Source organism: Hippocampus zosterae, chromosome 14 (genome assembly GCF_025434085.1).
Source record: "Hippocampus zosterae strain Florida chromosome 14, ASM2543408v3, whole genome shotgun sequence".
Lineage (NCBI taxonomy): Eukaryota > Metazoa > Chordata > Actinopteri > Syngnathiformes > Syngnathidae > Hippocampus > Hippocampus zosterae.
The window spans coordinates 1,325,444-1,349,033 of record NC_067464.1 but is presented as its reverse complement, the minus strand read 5'-3'; the positions used below and the strand labels follow the sequence as shown (position 1 = coordinate 1,349,033).

Below are 23,590 nucleotides of genomic sequence, written 5' to 3'. Positions count from 1 at the left end.
CCTCCACGAAGCGTCTCCAGTTGGTCCAAAATGCTGCTGCCGGCATTTCAAGCCATTGAGTTGCGTCAAAGCAGAAAAAGTCGACTTACGAGTCTTTGACCCGACAGCACTTCCAACAGAGCCAAGAGCTTCACGCCATCTTTAATATCCTCGAAAAGATCGTTGACTTCCAGCGGCGGTTTATGCTGCAAGACAAGAACAACGAGATCAGAGACCCCCCCCGGAGGGACCTCGGGACGAGACGAACGCTTCGGCGCCTGCTCTGCTGAGACTGCTCTGCCACCGCGACCTGAGACTGAATTGGACTGGGGGGGGGGGGTGCTTGCGAAAGGACATTGGTATGCCAAACCCGCGCCGGACCAAATGCTGCAAGTGACAAACAGGCTTGTTAGCAACGAGCGCCGCAGGCCACCCCGCGGCCGCAAAGATGGCGCCGTTCCCTCGGCGATGGCTCGACGCCCGGTCTCGGGTGCCGCGGCTGAGATGGTCTCACCCTCCGCGCAGGCGCGCAAGACAAGGAGATGCACAGGTGGCTGAGCGCCCCCCCCCCCCCCCCCCCGTTTTGCAAATGAGAAGCTAAGCTAAGCTTTAATGAAATGGCTCTTGACTTGGCGTCGATTTTGTATTCTCGAATTCTGTTCGGGAATACAGAAGCGCGATCGCCTCGGGGCGGGCGGCACGTCCGGAATTAGCATGTGGCACACTTTTAAAATTTTTTTTTAAATACAGCGCTTATCCTCATTGGGGCACCAGTTGACCCCCGGGCGAGAGGGAGGCTTGCACCCTGAACGAGTTGCCAGCTGATAGCAGGACATTAAAAAAAAAAAAAAAAACATGAAAAAAAACATTTCACACTCTTTTACTGCGGGTTTTTGAGACAGAGCCCCCCCTGCTGGCAGCAATTTGAAGAGCAGTTGGACTGATATTTCAAGACACGCAGAATGCATTTTCACGAGGGCGGGGGTCGACTGGAGAGTGAATGTTCCATTTGATCGAATCGGTCATCGGCTAGCGCTTTTTTTTTTTGGTTGTTTTTTTTTCCTCTGCCAAAAACTTTGCTTCTGTAAATTGTGAATTTCTCATTGTGAGCCTAATAAAGATTTTCTTATCTTATCAAACCTCATGATGGCCAATCGACACCAAACGAGAAAAAAATAAACAAACAAAATTTTCAAGTAGCGGGTAATTCAAAAAAATGTCAAGTTCAATCTGTAATTGTGACTGCTGGAAAGCAATGGGAGTTCGCGCGTGTGACATCCAGGCATGGACGCACATTCGACGACGGCGTTCGACTGCAAGAGGCCAAGATCTCGAAGAAATCATCGCCTGACCACGGCACAGGCGTCGGAGAGAAAAAAAAAAAAAACTGCGACGAGCGGCGGAAAAGGTGCGAAGTCATTCAGAGTGAGCGCCTTCGCATTGGGAAATCCTTCAACTTGAACAGGCGCAGGCCCAAAAACGAGACAATTCCGTTCGTCTTCTCTGCCGTTATGCTTGAAACGAGGCAGCCGGCGCATAACATACAGTAGGCGCTATTTTTGAAGTGAATCCACGACGGCCTGTGGGGAAATGTCCTCACCCCGTTGTTCTCCATCTGCATATGCCCCCACCCCCCCGCCCCCATCAGCACAGTTTGGTACAGCCGGCATATGTACGCGAGGATACTCATCCAAACTTGAAAAATATATATAAAAGCTCCAGTCACGATTCATCCCATCTCACGGCGTGCGTGACCTTTTCCTCCAGACGCGTGAGGTCATTATTTACGTTGACGCCATAATTAGCGGCCATTACAGCGGAGGAATTGCCCAAAACGCTTTCAGAGACAAGGGAGATGCCGCCAAATTGCCGCATTGGAGTTGTGACAGCCCTTTCACACGGAACCCAGCAATGCAGGATATTTCACACGGCGACATATTGCGAAAAAATAAAAGACCGGAAGAAGCGAGCGCCTGTGAGGCTTTGGTGAGTGCTGGAAAATAATGGCGGCCGCACAAAACTTTGGGCACTTTGGGCACAATTTGGACATTTTTACATAGGGGGGGGGGAACTCACTTTTGTTGTGATCTATTTTTTTTTGGGGGGGGGTTAAATTGACACTGTTATGCAAACAGACTATATCTTGACCTCAAATGTAAGGATCACCTAACGAAGTGCCCACGGCCACCAGGTAGCCCCCCCAACGACCACTTGAGTAGCCCACAGGGCTGCTTGAGAAATAGCGCCGCGTTCTGTCTCCCTCTGGTGGTCATTGTTGGTTTTGTTTGTCTTTCTTGGGACAGCTCTTAAATGTTCATGTCATGTATTTGCTCTGGATGACGTGTGCAATGAAACTAAATTTGCTTCCAAAATGTAAACAATGGAAAGAGATTGATGGAAAAAGTGGTGCGCGGGAGTATTGATGCGTTTCCTGATGACTGTGAGATGGAATGTGATCATGACCGCCATCTTTGCAAAAATAATCAGAACGAGAGCGGAGTCTTGTTCCGAACCGATGATCCGAACAGTAACTCCACCCATCACCCCGCCTCTCATTTCGAGGGAGAGATTTTCTTATGAGAACATTTTTGCGGCCAATTTTTTTTTTTGCGACAGCCCAGACGATCACGTGGAATATTAACAACAAGGCGATTCCACTTCATTTGAACAAATGAGTTCTTTCAAGAAGTGTAAAACGTCCAGCCGCGACGACGAGTCGCATCCCTGACCTTCGCCAAGTGAGAGTTGATCCATTTGGTGAAGGTTCTCTTTTGCACGGCTTCTTGCTCATCTGCAAAGAGAAGAACAAGACACGTTTTGGAATCAGGCATGCGGTCATAAACTCCGCCTGGGGCCCACGCCCGGCAGATCAATCGAAATCAATCGGGCTCCATTGTTTGAGCAAATATGACTGACGATCGCTTTGATTCACTCAAACCGAGCGTCTCGGGGTGCCAAAATGCCAAGTGAGCCAAAAAAAAGGGACGCCGAGGTGCACTTGAACTCATTTAATGCCAAAAATCCGATCACTTGGTGGCAGAATGTAAACATATGTTGTTGGGTTTTTTTTGAATGAATGTGATTCAAACTCAGAAACATGAGAACTGTGAGGCAGACGCGCTAACCACTAGCTCACCGCGCTGCCTGAACCAGTGGATCCGAAATTCTGCCCTGAGAGATTGTGAACTGACGAGTCTGACGTTTGATGATGCCGTTTTCATCAATGTGGATAGCATGACGCAGCTTTAGATCCCACTACAGCACTGACTCCGCCCCCCCCTACCCCCATATGCATGTCCATCCATCCATCCATCCATCCATCCGTCCGTCAGGTTAATTAGCCGTCAGGGAGCATTGCAGCAGCATGCCAAGCCACTGTGCATACAGCGGTCTCGAAAAGAGGTCACGCCAGGAGATTAGTCGCAGCCTCCATTGTGGTTCTATTCACGCGACCACAAGGCCCCGCAAGCGTCACGCAGCTGTTTTGCTTTTCTTTTATTCCGCTTTTTTTCTTAAATTCTACCAAACCGGTCCAAGAAACGGCAGTCACGCTCCCAAGACGTCACGGCGCCAGAGCCGATGCGCACGGGATGCCCGCCGAAGCGTCAACAGATCGGCCAATTAGAAGGCACTCTCCTGCAACCGCATCCCCCCCCCCCCCCTGCCGAAAGGACAACGGCGTGTTGGGACTTACCCCGCAGATACTGAAAGAATCCCGGGACCAGATTCAAGGAGGTCTTCCCGCCGCACACGTCCTTGTAGTGAGCCATTCGACAGGCCCATGTGTCAAAGGAGTAACATCCACAGTGGGTATTCTGGGTCCTCCCCCCCCCCCCCCCACACACCCCCAAAGCAGGAAGCGGCGCAGAAAAGAGCTGGCTGGGATGAATACGAGCCCCCCTCCTGCCCTCTATCACACACACACACACTCGCGCGTTCCCAAATGGCTGATTTACAATGTCATCCCCCCCCCCCCCCCCCCCCCCCCTCTGCACCGCGCCGTCCTCGCCAGAGCACCGTCAGGGGCTGGGCTCCACATCAGCTGCTCAGCCAATCGGCGGCGAGCGGGCAGGGGGGGGGGGGGGAATGAGGACGTCACGCGCTTTGGTTCACTGGGAGGCTCCTCTGGCTAATCCGTTGTGACTGATACCTCACACCACCAAAACACACGGTTGCAACCAAAAAACAACAACAACAAAAACTCAAATTGAAAAATGGATTCATTGAAACTGTTTGGTGTGTTTCACATGGCCAAAAAAAACTCATCTACATTTTTCAGTTACTTTGACCGGTGACTTTTGTAATGAATTCATATTCATAAAAAAGTCGTGTGAAACCTGTTTAGCGTTTGAAATAGTAAAATCATAAAAGTAACTTTTTTTTTTAACAAAAATATGACATTGACAAGAACACTAGCCTACAGCGATACAACTTTATCCCGTTTTTATTGATTAAAAACGAGAGCTATACTCCAAAAATGCAAATAAGTCAGTAGCCTATGAACGCATATTTTCCAAAGTCATACTTAAATTATTTCGTAAAAATAAATAAATAAATTGCGAGCAGATTAATTTTTTTTCGCCTTCAAATTGATTCGATAATAGTTGTTGAAATATAATTTTTTTGCAATTATGCAAAATGATATGAGGTCAATTCAACACGCCATTTTTTTCCCAGTGTCTATTAATCGTCAAAGTGAATAACATTTGTCATGTGGAAATCTAAAATGTATGTATTATACTTTTGCGATATTACATTTATTGATTACAGGCCGTATATTTTACAACGAATGCATTTTATTTTTGTGGCATTGGATGAAGTCTCTGGAGTCATTTTGGGGAAATTTAATTTTAACTGATAACAAAGGCAAAAAGCTCATTAATAAATTGATGCGGTGGCGAGGCAACCATCTGCTCGCACTCTAGCATTTTGACAGCAAAAGAACCCCCCCCCCCCCACCCCCCACACGGCCCCCCATCCAGACAATCCACCGCGGGATTTCCCCCGTCGCGCTTTGCTTATTCTCTCTTCACTTAACGTTAGTTACTCTTGTGCATAGAACACAATAGTGGCAGAGTATAGTGGGAGCATGGGGGGGGGGGGGGTGGCAGGGGGTGGGGGGTGAGCTTGTTTTTTTCTTTCAAGACCACCAGTAACCTAAAAGCTTTTCTGCTAAAAATAGATCAGAGCTGATGATTCTATTATTGGTGCTGCAACTGGCCTACAAAAAAAACACAAAAAAAGGCTCAAGTAAAAGATGAAAAACGTGGAATATAACGAAAAGAAACATTTGTCACATTAAAAAAGGCCAATATTGCAAAGAAACAAAATTGTAATGTTCGGAGAGTAAAGTTGTCATGTTTTCTTTACCAAAAAAAAAAAAAACTGAAAACTACGAGAACAGATGTACTTTGACAAGAAAGTATTCCGAAAATAAAGTTGAAAAGCATCCTGAGAAAATGTCTCAAGATCAGAACAAAACATGTAACGGGGGGCGGGGGGGGAAATGGTGACACGACAATGAGGAAATACCGTTAGAAAAAAAAAAGTGATTCTATTGCAATTTTTCCCAAATTCACATAATAGTCTGCGGGACGCAATATTCATTACGCAAATTGTGCAATTGATAAAACAACCGTAAGAATAAAAGCAGAATATTTCAATCCGCTATGGACTAGCAAAAAGAAGCGTCGGACGAGGTTAGCGCGTGAACATCCGGCGTTGTCCATTGAGGACGTCGCGTGTAGCGAACTCCCATCTCCCATCGTTGAACCATCACTCGCCTCCATTTTGGTTCTGAAATGACTATTGACTCTCTTCACCCGCATTGACGAGGAGAAGAGATCACGACCGAGATCTGGCGCTCAGTCCGGCACATGTTGCTAACACTGGAGTGGTGCTATCATAGGCTGAATCAAACATAATTCGTGAAGCCTGTGAATATAAAATTCACTTTTTCCGCATTTCCCCCCCCCCCCCCCCAAAATCGACACACAACCCTTTATAATGACAACATGGAAATGATTTCTAGAATACTTGAAAGGAAAATTACTCTGAGGCTGCCTGACGGTCATGCAGAGGGAAACGGGTCATGTTTGCAGAGCGACACTGACGTCTAGTGGTATATTAGGAGTACTGCAGGGGTGATGAAAGCCTTGTGTGGTTTTGAATCGATCAAAGTGAACGTGAGTGTGAATTGTCGTTCTCTGTCAGTCACAGGGCACTTTTCTTCCATCCCCCCCCCCCCAACCCCAGGATTTTACTTTCATTTCCCTTTCGTAACTAGTGGAAAAGAGATCTGGAATTTAGCAAGCGCTCCCGAACAGGGACAAAAGTTTACTCATGATTTTTTTTCCGTTTATTTGTGAAATGTGTGCTAATCCCTTTTGAGAACCGTGCTAAACAGGAAGCCAGGGTGTCCATCGGGGTGAATGTGAACATGAAAGCTTGTTTGTCAACGTGACTGGCTGGTGACCAGTCTCGGGTGTGCACAAAGACAACTGCGATGGGTACCATGACAACCGTGAATGGAGAGAGTAATTTGGCGTGTATTTTTTAATTTAATTTAATTTTATTTTTTAAGGGGTTGTTGACTTCGCACTTGTCGATATTGACCAGTCACCATAGTGACTGTTGTGAAACATTTGCGGTTGAGGTGCCAAATTGCTGGCCCCGTTTCTGCTTTGACTGCGTTTCCTGTGCAAACCTCGCCTGCAAAGTTAGAATGTCAAGAGCTAATCTGTATACAAAAATGTGATACTTTCGGAGCGGGACCTTTTGGATACAGTATTGGATTAACTTTCGCCATGTCACTTGGACAAAAAAAGTGACTCGAGTGGCTGAATATGCATCGCACAAAAAATCCAATAAAATGGGAGACCCTCGGAGCAAGAGTTTTTAGGTACTGGACTGGCTTTCAACCAAATCACTTTGATAAAAAGTGACTCGAGGCCGCTGTGATGTTGCCTTTTAATGTCTCCTGTTCAAGTGTGTGTGTCCGAGCGACTTGAGACTTGAGACTGGCCAGCAGCCCAGCCACTGAATCAGCAGCACACCCCTTTGCAGCAGTAGCACAAGAGAACTCACACTCACACACACACACAAAGTCAATAATTGGACAGACACTCACCCTGCAGTTTTTGCATCACATTCGCGATGTCCGCACATCCAGTGACACGACGTCTCGGACAGGCCATGACCTTGTCTTTGATATTGTGTGTGTGTGTGTGTGAGTGAGTGTGCGTGGCCTGTGATGCTCCAGTTACGTCATGGACTCCACCGTCCAATGCCTGTGCCTGCGCCGTTCATGGCCTGCAGCAGACAAACGTTTATTAAATTGATGCCACTAGTTATTCATTTCAATGATATATAAGTTTTAACAAGATGAGTACAATTGTAAAACAAAAATTAAAAAAAATAGTAAAGCAGACATTTGTAAAGATGTAAGTCAGTAAAAGGTTATTTTTAGAAAACAAAATTTGTTTTCAAAAATTAAATTAAAAGCAAATACAGCTGGATAGTCACATATTTTTTTGTCCGTTTTTCCCCCCCATCATAAAATGCCACATTTAATACAGTATCGTAAAGGAGCTGAATTCATTATTAGAGCACTCTTGCTTTACTGCACTTTTACTTGAGTGTGTGTACGTTGTCACTTTTACTGTACACGATAAAAAAAATAAAAAAAAGATAACAGGTGCACCAACTGTAACGAGCTGTATTGTTTAACCATGCCGAAGGACAGCAAACCGAGTTCAAAATTGACCATTAATGAGGAACTAGCTTAAACTTATTAGCATCCATTAAAAAAAAACAAACCAACAACTTCTCGATTGATGACGTGGTGGAAGTTTACGCGCATAAACACCGACGTAACAAACGACACTTGAATGGAGTCAACGCTCCCAGAAACATTGGACGACCACATGATAGAAAAGTAGACAAAAAGGTGAAGATTTCGCTCTTACTGCGTTTGGATTCGTTCTGCTCGCTCGTGCCAAGTCGCACACACCGGAAGTTGAGGCTATGTTGCCCGGTTGCCATGGTAACGCGGCGAACGCACGAGATGGGCACCAGGAAAGAGGAGGCGGTGTAAATTTGATTCTTTTTTTTTTAACTTTATTTTTAACAACAGACACTTTACAATGGAATTGTCCAAATATAATTCAGAAGAGTCACGTTTGACCAATTAAGCAATACTAGTGAAAAGGGAACAAATGTGACATCTGGAAAGAGAAGGAGAGCAAAAGGAGGAAAAAAAAATGAGGATAGGAAGAAAATTTTTATGCGACATTTTTATTGCTCGGGATGTCAAGGGTTAACGAGAAACCCCACTCCATCGCGGGTTTCCATTACACACTGAGAAAGTTGGGTCAAATTGACCCAAGCAGCGAGTCGATCCCTTTTTTGGGCGCAAGGGGGTGCAATAACGCATTTTTCTAAATTGCTCAATCGGATGAATTCGATGCGCTAATACGAAGCTCTGTTTAAGATTTGGCTTTTTGACCTGACTGCGCCGCAGCTGCCACTTAATTGGCACAGAAACTTCGCGTTGGGTCGCTTATGCTCATTAGCCTCACTATTGATGTCATAATCTGATAAAATATCGATGGAATTTGCCCAAAAGAGTGAGCTAACAAAAGAGATACTAGCTTGTTTAATTTCACGCCACAGAAAGCCTTCCAAGAGTGAATTCCCCGTAATTTGTAAATACGCAATGTGAAGTTATAAGCAAATTGTACACAATGTGGCAATACAGAGTGTTCTCCCAAGCTTATTCTTTAGTGGTTTGGAGCCGGAGTGAAGTGGAAAACAGAAACAATGGAAGGAAATCCCCACTGGGACCTTGATAGCGAGCGAAGTCACCAGTGGTGGGCGCTTTATATTTATGAACCGGCTTCCAATATTTTCCAAAGCATATTTTTATGAAGGGGAAATCGTCAGAAAAGCATCAGATAAAACAAAAAAAAGTCACCGTGGGAGGGTGGGATGGGGGGGTTGTTTCGTCAAGGAGCCGATCGATCCAGAGGAAACGACGCCAAAGGGAAACAGCGCTACGTAGATAAGCTATGCTAATTTTAAAAGAGGGGGAAGGAAGCGTGACTGCCAAGTTTCCTCCAGACCGACTGGACAAAGTCGTGCAAGAAGCAGAAGCCGCTCTTAAAGGTCGGGAGGGAAGACGCTCGCAAAGATGGCCCAGAATGAAACGCATCCCCTTGTGGAAATCCTCAAATCCTTTAATACGGGTGAGAGCGGCTCTGCTGCTTGATTTCTATGAAATGTTTTGGAGATAACAACTCATTAGTGGAGTCTTAAAAAAATATATATATATGCGTGTGATGTGAACAACAATTGGTGGGTGGCTGACTGGCTAGATGTTGACCTCAAGGACTGTGCGGGTCCGTATTGCTTCTTTTGGCAAGTTATAACTCGAGATTTTAAAGTCTACAATGTTTGTTTGGTACTTCAAAAACGTTCACAGGTTTCCAGTCAATAAAAAAGAAAATACAATTAGAAGGAGAAATTTTAACCTTTATCCTTTTTTAAAAATAGATTTTTAAACTGTGTTGCAGGCCAAATGAAGATGTTCTTTTTTTTAAAAGGAAATTCAGAAAAACGGAATTTTTAAAAATAAATACATTGATAGCAATAATAGAAGGGAATAAAATGTCCTAAAAAAACATTTTCCATAAACCAGATTCCAGTACAGTTGTCACGATGAACTGCGAGAGGAAATAGCCAAACCGTTTGAGGACAATGTTCAAGGACATTGAGGATTTCATGTTGATAAAACTCGACTACGCAAAGCAAAAGCCATTTCTCAACAACAGCCAGAAACGAAATCAATACATATTTTTCTGCCTTTATGAACATGTCTCATTACCTGCTTATTTTACGAATAAACTACAGTTTCATCCCATTTTCTCATTTTGTCTGTTTTTTTTAAATGTTCGATATCCTCTTCAAACTATTTCATAAAGGCTACAATGCCCGAATAGCCAAAATGCAGCTCAAAAATATACTTGGACAATCGATTTTTACATTTTTTAAAAAATCATCCTGAAGCACGATAAACCCACACATCAGCGGAGGAGATTTAAGGTTTGATGTAACACGCCAACTGCAGCAGTAGAGCCACGTGGGCTGGATGCGCCATTGACAAATTCAAAAACTCACTTCAAAATAATCCCCCAAAAAAGCCACCAAAGAGTTTTTTGTTTTAAATCGGTGTTAAATTTGAATTTTAATGACTCCTCTTTGGGACGGATTCCCCATCCAGGCGACATGATCCTGGCCTTCTGCTTGTCGGTGCTGGTGGGCCTGCTTCTGGGCGCTCTGGTTTACGTCCTGCTGACGTGGGCGTCCCGCCGCCGAGCCACCGGCCGCATCACCCGACGCTCCCGCAAGAAACCCGGCAAATCTTCACGCTCCCAAATCCCGCCGGACGGCCAGTTGGGCCTCTACCGGAGCACTTTCCTCGGCGTCTACCGCCAGCCCTCACTGGAGCCGGTGGGGCCGCTGGGGAGCAAACCGGGACCGGAAACGTCCACGTTTCGACCTGTGCCCAGGAAAGGCAGTCTGGAGATGGGAGAGGACACCCGGGTGAGCCCGTCCGAGGACTCGGCCGATTCGGCGGCACTGGTTCCCGACAAGCGCCACTCCTTCTGGCTGGGCGGGAACGGACTCAAGGGGTTCCTGCCCTCGCAGACGCCGCCGCCCGCCTACAACAGCATCATCCACGCTTTCCAAGAGTCCTGCACTTGAAGCCAACCACAGCCAAGTCCTCAAGACTTTGGAGAGATTCTATCCGAGGGAAGACCCTGTGAAGTCAATTCAGAGATTTTATCTCTAAATACAGCATTTTTTTTGGGGGGGGGGGGGGGGGGGATTCGATACAAGGGACAGGATTTAAAGTGAACAACATGTTTTTTAAAACTGCCTTAAGAACAGCCCCCGCTAGCTTTATGCTAACATATAGTGGAAAAGCCCATGACATGCTCACAGTTAGCATTAAAAGAGGCCATTTTACAACACTCTGAGCAACAAATCTTGAAACAGAAATGTTGGAACAGATCACCAAATAGTCAACGGTCATAATATGAAAAATGGCCCGCATGACAGCAATTGACTGAGTCGTAGCAGAAGAAGTCGATTGTCCCTCGCTTGTGTCTGCATGACCGCGTAATAAAATACTGCCTCCCGGTGGCCAAAGCGGGCACTACCAGAAGGAGCGCCACACTGAATTGGAATGGTAGCATTAATAAAGCATGATGGAGCCACTCTTTCATGTTTTACATTCTATTAAATTTGTTCTTACTCCGTTTTTCGTAAAATACAAGAATATAGAGTTTGAATTTCACTTATTATGAACAACCAAACCAAAAATATGATGATTTTTTTGTGGGGGGGGGAGGAGGCTAGAATGCATTAATGATATTTCCATTCATTCAAATGGGGAAAGGGGAGACTTGAGATATGGATTTTTTAAGTGTAGGCGTTGAACGACTGAAACTTCAGGATCTCAAGGAACCATTGTATGTTCTACATGTATAAAAATAAATTCTGAAAGGACTGAGAACTTTGTTAGTGCTCATTCCAGATGTTTTTTTCCGGGGTGGGGTGGTTCAAATGGCCTGTTAATGAGAATGATGTAAAATTTCGCAAGATGAAAATGATGCAGGGAGACAGACGCCTTCGGAGAGGTGAGACCAGAGTTTTATTAAACACGGGTCAAATGTGACTCGGGGACACATCCCGAGTACATAAAAAAAGAAAATTTTTAAATATTTTCACGCTCAGTGGGATTCTTCGGCTCTGTCTTTACTTTCTAATTTCTCAACATCAGAGGTTGCCAGTTGCATGAAAATCCCCCTTTCCCCACCTACCGCCAAACCGAACTCCGATGAAAAATGCGGTGACATGAGATTTAACCACGGGAAACCCGCCCTCGCAATCACGTTTGAGCGCATTTTCCTGGTGTTGTTCGATTCAATGATGCCCGCCTTGCAATTCGGCCTGTATGGCAACCTGCTCGGGAAGCACCCCCCCCCCCCCCCTCCACCCCCACCCATCAAAAGTGCGCAAACGGAGGAGCGGGACTGCAAGGCGACGCTCTCGCTGCAGCCAGCCAGCGCCTGGATCGGCATCACCCCCCCATCCCCGGTAAGAACGACTGTCGACTGCATCGTGCTTGCCCTTAGAACGCATGTTTGGATTATTGACGCTAAATGGCGCTCGTCTTTTTTTTGCACCGTTAGCGTATCCCGCAGTTTTTTTCCACCTTCTTCCCAATCACTCCAAAGCTGAATGCACGGAATTGCTCGCGTGAATCTGCACATGTGTGAGGAGGTGAAAATGACGATCTGCACGTGAGGCATTCATTCGGCTGTGTGATGATGTCAGAATGGGATGAACGGGCTGTGTTTGTCGGCATGGAGACGGGCCAGTTTTTTCAATGCGAGGCTGCTGTTGCATAGAGACACATTTATCTATACTTAAAAAAAAAACCCAAAAAACACCCCAAACAACATGGTGACTCAAGGTTGATGCTGTGTAATGATGATTATTTAAGCAGAGCGACACCCCTTATCTAGCAGGATGGATTTGTTTTTTGTTTGTTTGTTTTTTTTTTATCTCAATAAGTCTCAATTGCAACAGGACAGAGATATGGGCTGGGCCAGTGGCGTCAAACTCTTGAGCTGAACGGTCACCAAGGCCGTCACGTCCACTCCGCGAGTGACTAAGTGAAGAGAGGAAAGCGAGAAAGCCAGCAGAATCGCCAGCGTCCACACCTTGGAAGCTTTTCATCTGAATGGAAACATGGACGCCTTCCGCGGAGGCTTTTTGACTCAACATGTCCAGAAGCTATGAGGTGGGTGATTGACATTCCGCCATTCCGCGAGCATCGTTGCCGCATAGTGGCCGGAATCTGTTTCAGAGAATCGAAAAAATTGACATGGGCACGGGGCTCTGCGTTGTCGGTTGAATAAAGGAGATTTACCCGGTTCCGGATAAAGCTACGCGGCTGTCGTTGAATAGCCAATTGATTATGCGTCCATCGAGTGCCTGTGCTTGATGACATCATCATCTTGGGCCACCGTGAGTGACGGTTGCCACGGTGATTGTTCTGTTTAGTCATCCGGCGTCAAACTCCATGGTTCTCAACCTTGGAGACGACCTTTTCTTCGAGGGCCGAGGCATTTGTGGGGTCGGGGGTGGGGGGGGTTCCTTCGGCATTCGAGAATATATGGAAACCTAGCTACCAACCTAGCATGAAGCGCTACGCTGTTAGCCCAATTTCGAACCTTGCTCAAAACCAAGGCCAAGTCGAAAGCGCAAGTGTCCGCTGAGTCCGGCCTAACTCGTGTTTTGTGGCGGCGTGTCTCCCGTGCAGCCGGGCCACTCAGTAGGGATGTTGGCGGCGGTGGAACACGGTCCCATCCTGTGCAGCGACTCCAACATCCTGTGCTTGTCGTGGAAGGGCCGCGTGCCCAAGAGCGAGAAGGACAAGCCCGTGTGCCGCCGGCGCTACTACGAAGAGGGATGGCTAGCCACGGGCAACGGCCGCGGCGTGGTGGGCGTCACTTTCACCTCCAGCCACTGCCGGCGGGACAGGAGCACCCCGCAGAGGATCAACTTCAACCTCAGGGGGCACAACAGCGAGGTATGACCCACACGCGCTCCGCTTTTGACCGCCCAATGGGTTCCGAATAGGGCGAAGGCGACTGTAAGCGGTGCTAAAAGTCGAAAAGTGTCATGCTAATCGGATGGAAAACGGGACAATTAGCTTAGAACGGGACACGGAGGGTCACCGAGTGAGCTTTGCGTCGTAGGTGGTGCTGGTGCGCTGGAACGAACCCTTCCAGAAGTTGGCCACATGTGACATGGAGGGAGGAATTTTCGTGTGGATTCAGTACGAGGGAAGATGGTCGGTGGAGCTGGTCAACGACAGAGGAGCCCAAGTAAGTTAGCTTAGCGCGCCGTCGATTCGCGCTAAGCTAACTGCGTCCAAAAGGGATGACGCAGATCAACTTGTGGATCCGAATGCCAACTTTTTAGTCCGATCCGGGCGCTCCCGCTTTCACCTTGCGCCGCAGGTGAGCGACTTTACGTGGTCCCACGACGGCACTCAGGCGCTCATCGCCTACCGCGACGGTTTCGTGCTGGTGGGCTCGGTCAGCGGCCAGCGGCATTGGTCTTCGGAGATCAACCTGGAGAGCCAGATCACCTGCGGCATCTGGACGCCCGACGACCAGCAGGTACTCGCAGACACGCGCCGCCCATGTACGACCAGGGGGGGCGGGGGGGGGGTTGCCAAACGTTCAAGAACCAGCAACAGAAAAGGCTACATCCCCTCTGAGCCTCTTCTCAGTACTTCTAATGTGTCTGGTCCGCAGACCTGATGCACTGAGCAGGGGGCGGGGGGTCCTTAAAATCCTTAGGATCCTTAAAAAGAACTCTGAAATGTTTTGAGAGTCAGTGTAGGAATGCCAGAATAGGAGTTTTCCCTCTTACGAGCTCCTGTTAGGAGGCGAGCAGCAGCATTCTGGCCCAACTGGAGCTGCTTCATGGAGGCTCGGCTGTTTCCAAAGTCAAGCGTTGTCCAGTTATCCAGTCGAGATGCGACAAAAGCATGAATGACTGTTTCAAAGTGCTCTTGAGAAAGGAGACGCTTGACTTTTAACCAGCTGCCTCAAATGAAAGAAGCTGGATTGGACCACCGATTTGCCGGTCCAATTTCAAATCGCTGTCCGGATTAAGGAGCTTGGGGGCCCAAGTCCGCAGGAATCGCCCGGCCTCTCATTTCAAGGCAAAAATGTTTCATGTTAGTAATTCTGTACTTGAAAAAGGTTGGTGGTAGAGCTGAAACAACATCGGGGGTGGGGGCGGGGGTCGCGTTTCAGGTGTTGTTTGGAACGGCCGACGGCCAGGTGATCGTGATGGACTGCCACGGCCGCATGCTGGCGCACGTGCTGCTGCACGAATCCGACGGCATCGTGGGCATGTCCTGGAACTGCCCCGACTTCCTGGTGGAGGACAGCACCGAGAGCGACACCGACTCCGACGACAACTTCCTGCCTTTAGGTACCCTACCCTTTGGAGACTTGGTGAAGCAGCATGTGGCTTAGTAGCGAGTTGTACTTCTGGAGGCGATTGTACTGCTAAGAATGCGGTGGCCTGAGAGCTCGCTGGTCGCATTCTGGGTATCCGTGCTGGCGCTGGAATGACTAACTTGATTGTCGATGCGTTTAGTGCGGCGAGTCAAGCCTTTGTTGACGGTCACCTTCTTGTCGGGAGAAATCAGCTTGATGAGCAACTACGATGACCTGTCCCCTGCCGTCATTCGCTCGGGTTTGAAAGGTACGATCACGTTGACGCCTGACCGATCGTACGCTACGTCTGCGGGGTAGTCGCTTGTTCCACTGTTGGGTGCCTTTTCCGGCCTCGTTCCCAAATATTGTGCTGCCTTCACTACAAATGGCAAGACATTTGGCAGATTTTTTTTTTTTGGGGGAGAGGGTCGGGGGGGTTGACTTAATTAAGAGACGAGCGTTGAATGGTGGCAGCGAACTCAACTCACTTCACAACAAGCAGCAGTTTGACATATCTGTGCTGATCATATGCATCGATCCCCATTTGTGTCGGTAGGAGTGTATCGTACTGCCCCCGGTGGCCACATCCGGAGCAGCATAATGAATTGGATTGAATGATTAAATCAGAATGCAGAAAGCGATTATATTTGACATTATTAAAAGATTATAAAAGTGAGATGTGGTGGAATTTAAAAGCTTTTCTCCTGGCCACACCGTTTTTGAACCGCACACGTGGAGCTTGTTTTGTTGCTACTTTCAAATCCTTTTCGTTACAAGGCTAGAAAATCAAGTGTGGAAAACAGGAAGCCTGCGATTACCTCGGGGGACGCACCGAATGTTTCACTTGAAACTTGGATGCTTTTGCGGAAGAATGATTTTCCCCCCCGCCGACGTTTCCAGACGTGGAGGCGCAGTGGTGCTCCCAGGGGGACCTCCTGGCCGTGGCCGGCATGGAGAGACACGGGCTGCCTTCCGACGCCGGCGTGACCAGGAACGCTCTGGTGAAGTTCTACAACGTGCAAGGGGAACACATCTACACTTTGGAAACGCCCGCGCAGGTACCAAAGTTAGTAAAAGTGCCGAAGGGAAAACGTTTGCTCGTTTCTTGATCACCACCTACAGGACGGGAGTGGAACTGACTGGCCGTGAAGAACATTGTGGTGGGATTATTGGCATGTTTTGTAGCCAAAGCTTTTGCCGGGAAATGTATTTGCTGCTGTTGAATGATTCAAGCAATATCACACAAGAGTTTTTCTTCACCAACGTCTTTGAAACTTTAAGCTAATGCTTGGGATACGATAGCTCGGGGGCTTCGTGTTCAACCGCATGTCAGTAACCCCCATTCAAGTTGCCCCCGGTGGTTTCAGAGGCCCATCACCACCATCTGCTGGGGCCACCGGGACTCGCGGCTGTTTCTGGCATGCGGTCCGGCGCTGTACGTGGTGCGCGTGGAGCATCGCGTGGCCAGCCTGCAGCTGCTCTGCCAACAGGGCATCGCCAGTGCCCTGCGGGAGGAGAAGGACGTGGGCAAGCTCAACATGCCCTCGCTGCTCTGCTCCTACGTCACCACCGCCTTCATCCCCACCATCAAGGTGCCGCCTGACGACAGCAGTTTGGCCGGGGCCAAAATGACAACATTTTGACGCGCCTCGTGCCGTTTTGCGTCGTAGCCGCCGATCCCGGACCCCAACAACATCCGAGACTTTGTCAGCTACCCGACGACTGGCAACGAGCGGCTGCACTGCACCATGAAACGGGCGGAGGACAGCCCCGAGGCGGGCGGCCCGTGCTACACGCTCTACCTGGAGTACCTGGGAGGGCTGGTGCCCATCCTCAATGGCCGGCGCATCAGCAAATTGAGGCCCGAGTTTGTCATCACCGATCCCAAAACTGACGGCAAAACGGGTGAGCGGCGTCCGCGTCACTCAAAGCATCTTCTATGGTGTCGGCCTTTTCGGTTTTAGACCCAAAAGTTCAACTTTGTTTTGTCAAACTGATTTTTTTTGGATTGAAGAAGTCTGGGGGTAATCAGGCTTGGGTGCAGTCAGTCAAATGGAACTCTGGTGAACCCCCACTCCCACCCCCTTTTAGAGGAGGTGTGCGTCAACCCCATGATCTCGTACGCCGACAGCTGCAACTGCTCCGACTCCAGCGACGTGGAGCTGAGCGACGAATGGGTCGGCAAGAAGTCACCCAAGTTCTCCCGGGGGAACAGGTGAGCCAAACCACCAAGCCCTGACGTGAATAACGAGTAATAGATGCCCCCCCCCTCCCCGCTCCCCACACACACCCAAGTATTTATTGTTGCCTATATTAATAGGTGGAATCAAAAAGAAACCCCATACACTGATCAGAAAACCTTTTCAAACACTACTGAGCTGCAGGACCACAAAAGTGACATGACTTAGTACACATCCCTGTCCTAAAAAAAAAAAAAGTGATGATTATTGTACAGTCAAACTTTGCTGAATTGAAATCTGAAAGCACATTTTCACCTGAAAGTGATATCAAAATATATTTTTCCTGGTGATTTCTCCCAAGCGGTCTGCGTCGATACCGAAGTGGTTTGGGATCACCGCTCGGGCTGTATTTTAGGACTCAACTCTTATTATTTTTATCTGGGCCATTTGCAAGTTGCAAATTTTTGCTATTCAGAGAGATTTTCTTGATAAGACACATTGATAAGATCCTAGAAAGTTTGATTGTTTTTGTTTTTTTTGCTCGATAGAATGAACCTGGAACCGCGCAAATCTCCTAAACTGTCCCGCGGCCACCAGGACGGTCAGCGGTCACCGCGGTTGGCATCCAAGAAGCCTCTGGTTCGATCCCCCAGCCTGACGCGCCGGGAGTTTTCCATGGACGGACTCACCGAGGTACCACGCGCGCGTCCTGGCCGCAAGTTTCCGTCGGAGTTCCGTCCTGGATAGATTCAAATTTGGAAGAAAGCAACCAAGTATGAATTTTGCATAATTATGCGTTTTCTACCCCCCGCCCATCACTGCACTCTGCAGCACAATTACTTGGCTCAGGTTACATCCAACATCTGGGGGACAAAGTTCAAAATTGTGGGACTGGCTTCGTTCTTGCCCGCCAATCTCGGCGCAGGTAAGTGTCGGACAAAAGCCTTAAAGTTTTTCCTTAACGCCTAAATCTAATGGGTACGTAACAGTTTGAACGCTGTAAATCAAATAATTTTTTTGGGGGGGGTCTGGGGGGTTCACATTGGTTTCATGCCGTTTGAAAGTGAGTTTTGTTGGATGTACTTCCAAAACCATATCGCTCGCCAGGACGTCTGGTAGCCCAGAGGTTGAGTTGCACCGTACTCGTTTGCGGAGCAGATGCGGCTCGAATGCAAGGCAGTTGCGGTCGGTTTGGCGAGTATCCGAAGAATGAAGAGCAAACTTCCTCAAGTGTCGATGTGTTTGTGTGTCTCAGTCATCTACAAGACAAGCCTGCTTCATTTGCAACCGCGGCAGATGACCATTTACCTGCCGGAGGTGCGCAAGATCTCGCACGACTTCATGAGCCTGCCCGTGTTCAACCCCAACGTGTTCAGCGAGGACGAGGACGATTTGCCAGGTTGATATTTCATCAACAACCGATATGTATCTCACGTGCCGAAAACAGAGATGGCAAAAAGACTCAGGCTCGGAAATTTAGTCTAAGTACAGAACTTGTGTGAAGAATAAATATTACAGTACAGAAACAAAGTGTTTGGACTTGGGGGGGCTACTAACAGACTCTTCTTCTACCCCCTCCCGGTGAAGTGATGGGCTCATCGTCAGGAGACAACCCACCCTGTACCGTCAACATTCCCATCGCTCCCATCCACAGCCCGGCTCAGGCCATGTCGCCCACTCAGAGCATCGGCCTGGTTCAGTCTCTCCTGGCCAATCAGAACATTCAGCTCGATGTCCTCACCAACCCCACAACCAACGCTGCAGCCGCGTCCGTCTCCGTGCCCGCGTCCGACCGCAGCCAAGACCCCCCGCTCGCCGCGCCGTATCCGGTTCCCGCTAGATACCCAAACCCCGGGCAGGTGATCTTCAACGGGCTGGAGATGGGTCCGCTGCTCCCCGGTACGCTACCTCCACCGCCGCCGCCTCACCATCTCCCACCCCAGCCGCGGTCCCAGCAGCTGCAATCCAGGCAGCAGCAGCAGCAGCAGCAGCAGCCGCCGCAGGCCCAGCAGCAGCAGCAACGACATCATCTTCAGCAGCTTCACCACCATCAACCTCCGCATCAGCAGCAGCACCAGGTCCAGCAGCACCAACAGATGCCACCGAATCCACCGCCGGTGGCGGGTGGGCACCCGTTCCAGCAGCAGCAACAGATCCAGCAGCAACAACAACAAATGCAGATGCAGCACGAACAAATGCAACAGCAGCAGCAGCAGATGCAGCAGCAGCAGCAGCAGATCCGCCAGCAGATTCAGGAGATGAGACAGCAACAGCAGCAGCTCCAGCAGCAGCACCAGCAGATCCAGCAGCAGCACCAGCAAATGCAGAGGCAGCACCAGCAAATGCAGCAGCAGCTGAAGATGCAAATGGCCCTGCCGCCGGCACCCACCGGCTACCCCGCCATTGCCCTACAGCAGATACATCTCCTGCCGCCGCTTCCCCCGCCTCCCACCACAGAGCCCGGACTGGATCGAGAGTACGCGTTGAAGCCGAGCCTTCCCCGGACTTTACCCCCTTCCTTTAGTGCCAGGGATGGTGGATCTGTAGAGATCCAGGCGAGGAAGGTGAATCCTCCGCCTCCCTACCCCGGTACGGTGGCGTCCGCGGCGGCCGCAGCCAACGCCGCGGCTCAAACGCTGGTCACAAACTGCGACAGCCCCGGCATCCTGTCTCCGGACGGCTGCCTGAAGAAAGACGACTTTCTGCTTCAGCCCGTGACCATCCAGTACCCGACGCCTCTCGGGTACGAAAGGATAACGACATTCGACAGCAGCGGTAACGTCGAGGAAGTCTGCCGCCCCCGAAGGCGCCTCGTCCGCAACCAAAACGCGTACGCCGCCCACGGCTCGGCCACGCTGAAGGTAACCTCCTCGGAGAATAAAAAGATTCATCTTCCCTACAGCTCGGCGACACTCAGCCGTCTGTCGGTCCCACGCTACTCCATACCAAGCGGAGACCCGCCCCCTTATCCCGATCCGGCCAATCAAGTCCCGGCTACCCTCGCACCTCCGCCGCAGAGATTAGAAAGCAGTCTGATCCACGCCACCCTGCGCCGGGAGCGCCGCGACGTGACGCTAAAGGTTCCCGCCATGATGGACAGCTCCAGGACGCTTCCCACCAAGGCCAAGATGAACAACAGCGCGTTGGGTTTGAGCTACCAGCAGAGGCTGCCCACCGCGTTGTACACGTGCACGCAGTGCAGCAGCAACAGCAGCGGGACCAGCGTGAGCGTTAGCGGCGGCGGGACGTCCAGTAGCGGCATTGCGGGTGGCACGGTGGTCAGGCAGGACTTCCCCCCGGGGAAAGGAGCGCACCACAGCACAATCATCGTGCACTCCAAAAGTACCTCCCAGTCATCCTACAGTCTCCTGGGTACCATGGACACCAGCCGGGACAGAACGGTGTACGTCAACTCCGCTTTCACCGAGGACGAGACCCTCGGCCAGCACCGTCACCCGGACAAACCCGTCCGGCAGATGACCCTCGGTGACGTCGGCCTCTCGGCAAAACGCCCTCCGCCTTACCAGTGGGAGGCTTCCTCCGCGGAGGAGTTCTGGCTGGCTCCGGAGCAAACCATGCTGACCCCCCCGGCGCCTCCTCACAAACCCCCTCCGCTCATCCTCGGCCAGGTTCAGCACTTGGACGTGACGCGGCTACCGTTTGTCCTCACGACGAAGCCGCCGTCCAGCCCCGGCACCAGCACCCTCACCTTCCCGTCGGGCTACCAGATATCACTGTCTCCTTTCCCTCCCGGCGTGAGCCACAGTCGACCCCCCGTGCAGACCTTACAGAACCCCCCACCGCAATGCGGTCCGGGCGAAGTGGTTCTTCCGGTTCCGTTTGCTCAGCAGGACTCCAATTTGGTTTTATCGACGGGGTACTCCACAAGTCTGGCTAACTTGGCCTGCTGCACCCTGCCCCCGATGTACCCGGGTGCCGGTTCCTGCGCCGGGCTTCAGCTGCACGCCGTCAACCTGCACCCCTGGAACCCTTACCCCTGCCCGCCACCCATGCAGGACCCTCCCGCACCTCCACTTCCAACCAAAACTCATCAGACATTAGAGAAGCCCGTCCTCTCGCCACCCCCTGCGACTGCCCCGCCGCCTCCACCGCCACCTCTGCCTCCACCACCGCCGCCCTCGGAGTTGCCCCCTTCCAAATGCGCCACAGAGGACCCGGCGGAGTCGGCCACCGGCTTTCCGGAGCCGTCGTCTCTCAACGAAAGTCCTGCGACAAAGGAGTCGGACCGATTCAACAAGAAAAGCCGCAAGAGACCCGACGGCCGAGCCGAGGAGGGCAACGTATCGTCGGCGTCGAGAAAGGACGGCCGCACGCTGTCGGATTTCAACTCTCTGATCGCCAGCCCTCGACTAGGCAACAGAGACAAGAAGAAGCCCAAAGGACCCCGGGAGCAGCTCAACCGAGCCAAGAAGATGAGCCGGGCTGCCAACGAATTCCAGGACAGCTCAGAGAGCGAGCCGGAGCTTTTCATCAGCGGCGACGAACTCATGAACCAGAACCAGAGCAGCAAGAAGAGTTGGAAGAACAAGCGCAGCCTTCGCATGGCGAGCGAGCTGGAGGAGATCAAGTGCCGCAAGGCCAACGAACGGGAGGACCGCAGTTTAGGCAGTCAGGGCTTCGTCTATGTGATGGCTAACAAGCAGCCTCTGTGGAACGAAGCCACGCAGGTCTACCAGCTGGACTTTGGAGGACGGGTCACGCAGGAGTCGGCTAAAAACTTCCAGATCGAGCTTGATGGCCGACAGGTAATTTGATGGATGGATGAAAGTCATTACCGGTAGAATCTATTTGGTTTTGCGCCTATGCCTCCTAAAAATGTTCGTTACGTTTATGATTGTGAAAAGTCAAGATTTCTTGAGCGCCGTTTGTTTTGAAAGTCGGAAATGTTACAGCCGGTGGCCATCTGCTTACTTATTTCCCCATCCTGACAATTCTTGTTCAACAAACTTTTAGGTGATGCAGTTCGGACGCATCGACGGGAACGCCTACATCCTGGATTTCCAGTATCCCTTCTCGGCAGTGCAGGCGTTTGCAGTGGCCTTGGCCAACGTGACTCAACGGCTGAAGTGAAGTTTTCATGGCGCCGACGCATTCTGACGGTATCTGCCGCTTTGCTCGAGCAGCTTTTTGGGCCATTTTCTTACCATTTCACTTTGTCACGCTTATGACATGAGCACTTTGACCCGCCGGATGAATGTTTGAAATTGGCATTTCAAACAAGCCTCCCGCGAATTAGCTAAGATTTGAACTCGGAGCACCTTCTGAAGCCCATTTAAATAAGTTTGAATTATCGTTAGTTCAACTATAGCCAGAGTATGACAAATTCCCTCACCAAATAATGCAACGGCATTATTTGAGATCTTTTTCGAAAGAAAATGTAAAGTTTTATCAAAATAGCAAATATATGAACCACTTGTAGATTTTTTTGGGGGGTGTCTTTATCACGATGATGAATGTATTCATGAGTGTCAGAATTTGTGTATATATTTTTTTCTATCCACGTTACTTCAAGGAAGTGGTGCATACCTTATTAGCCTAGTAGTGGAATCCGAATTTTTTTTAGCATTCATTTTGGGGGGGCCCTTGCATGCTCCAAAACGTTTTATTTTTTTGGTGAAAATTTTTAGGAAGATAAATTGCGCCCTGCGCCCCACCCCCTCCACCCCAAGACTCACTCAGCCCCCGACACTACGTAGTTTCAAAAATCGACACAAAATGTGGTGGGCATGTCTCGCATAACCGCACGCACAAAAAAAAAAGTCTCGGGGGGGGGGGTGCAGTCCCTGACACCAACTTCACCAATCGGCACCAAATTTGGTAGATATGTGGAACTCAACTCAACTGTATTTATAGAGCACTTTCAAAGAGCCATCAAGAGCAATTTCAAACATAACAGGACACGCAAAAAAAGTCTGTTTTGGCAAAAACCAGGACCTTACGGACTTTGATGAACCGCTACACTGAAAAAAACGGTGTGTTGAATTGACACAATTGTAAAGTGTACTTAAAAAAAAAAAACATCTCTAGATGTTGACAATTCTACTTCATTTCATGCCACCTCTTGCTGAATTCAAAAGGAGTACATTTAAGCAAAACTTCAGCATACTAGCAAATAAATGATTTTCATTGCTGACGGTTTCTGATTTGAATCATTTCTAACCATTCATGCGTAAAGTTTTCACAAAAGAAAAAAAAAAAGCAGCTTTGTGTTGGTGTCATTTTTGGGCTCGGTGCTTGTGATGCGACTTGAAATATTTGGATGTGTCAGTCCGTGCTGTGTGCTACCAACCGCAAAAATTCAATCACAAGTTTCAGTTT

General features: G+C 49.5%; 3 protein-coding genes across 12 annotated transcripts in view; 2 read left to right on the top strand and 1 right to left on the bottom strand.

Annotated features, from left to right (window-relative positions):
* The window catches only part of syne1b (spectrin repeat containing, nuclear envelope 1b), a 79,387-nt gene extending 71,359 nt beyond the window's left edge, over positions 1-8,028 (bottom strand). For 7 of the 10 annotated variants that reach the window (XM_052086881.1, XM_052086886.1, XM_052086888.1 and 4 more), the window contains exons 1-3: positions 3,674-3,933; positions 2,709-2,770; positions 90-185 (exon numbers count right to left, since the gene is read on the bottom strand). In XM_052086881.1, the coding sequence (XP_051942841.1) occupies positions 90-185; positions 2,709-2,770; positions 3,674-3,749 (234 nt within the window). In that variant the 5' untranslated portion in view covers positions 3,750-3,933. Of the gene's footprint in view, positions 1-89; positions 186-2,708; positions 2,771-3,673; positions 3,934-7,108; positions 7,291-7,946 lie in introns of those variants that run through there. The other 3 variants (XM_052086882.1, XM_052086884.1, XM_052086890.1) reach the window with 1 other exon arrangement.
* A 935-nt stretch (positions 8,029-8,963) lies between these two features.
* myct1b (myc target 1b) lies at positions 8,964-11,559 on the top strand. The gene is made up of 2 exons (XM_052086894.1): positions 8,964-9,224; positions 10,259-11,559. The coding sequence occupies exons 1-2, from the start codon at positions 9,170-9,172 to the stop codon at positions 10,741-10,743; spliced, it is 540 nt and encodes a 179-aa protein (XP_051942854.1). The 5' UTR covers positions 8,964-9,169; the 3' UTR covers positions 10,744-11,559.
* A 593-nt stretch (positions 11,560-12,152) lies between these two features.
* Positions 12,153-23,033, top strand: tulp4b (TUB like protein 4b). Its single transcript, XM_052087025.1, has 15 exons — positions 12,153-12,850; positions 13,373-13,642; positions 13,812-13,940; positions 14,076-14,237; positions 14,883-15,063; positions 15,232-15,339; positions 15,972-16,129; positions 16,439-16,663; positions 16,742-16,976; positions 17,163-17,286; positions 17,800-17,944; positions 18,083-18,176; positions 18,507-18,650; positions 18,839-22,017; positions 22,226-23,033. The coding sequence occupies exons 1-15, from the start codon at positions 12,833-12,835 to the stop codon at positions 22,340-22,342; spliced, it is 5,289 nt and encodes a 1,762-aa protein (XP_051942985.1). The 5' UTR covers positions 12,153-12,832; the 3' UTR covers positions 22,343-23,033.
* Positions 23,034-23,590: the final 557 nt, after the last annotated feature.

Coding starts and splice junctions, on each gene's coding strand:
- tulp4b (XM_052087025.1), top strand. Junction 18,177..18,506: donor GCCCGCCAATCTCGGCGCAG/GTAAGTGTCGGA, acceptor TGTGTGTCTCAG/TCATCTACAAGACAAGCCTG. Junction 22,018..22,225: donor TCGAGCTTGATGGCCGACAG/GTAATTTGATGG, acceptor ACAAACTTTTAG/GTGATGCAGTTCGGACGCAT.
- myct1b (XM_052086894.1), top strand. CDS start 9,170: ATGGCCCAGAATGAAACGCATCCCCTTGTGGAAATCCTCAAATCCTTT. Junction 9,225..10,258: donor CCTCAAATCCTTTAATACGG/GTGAGAGCGGCT, acceptor TTCCCCATCCAG/GCGACATGATCCTGGCCTTC.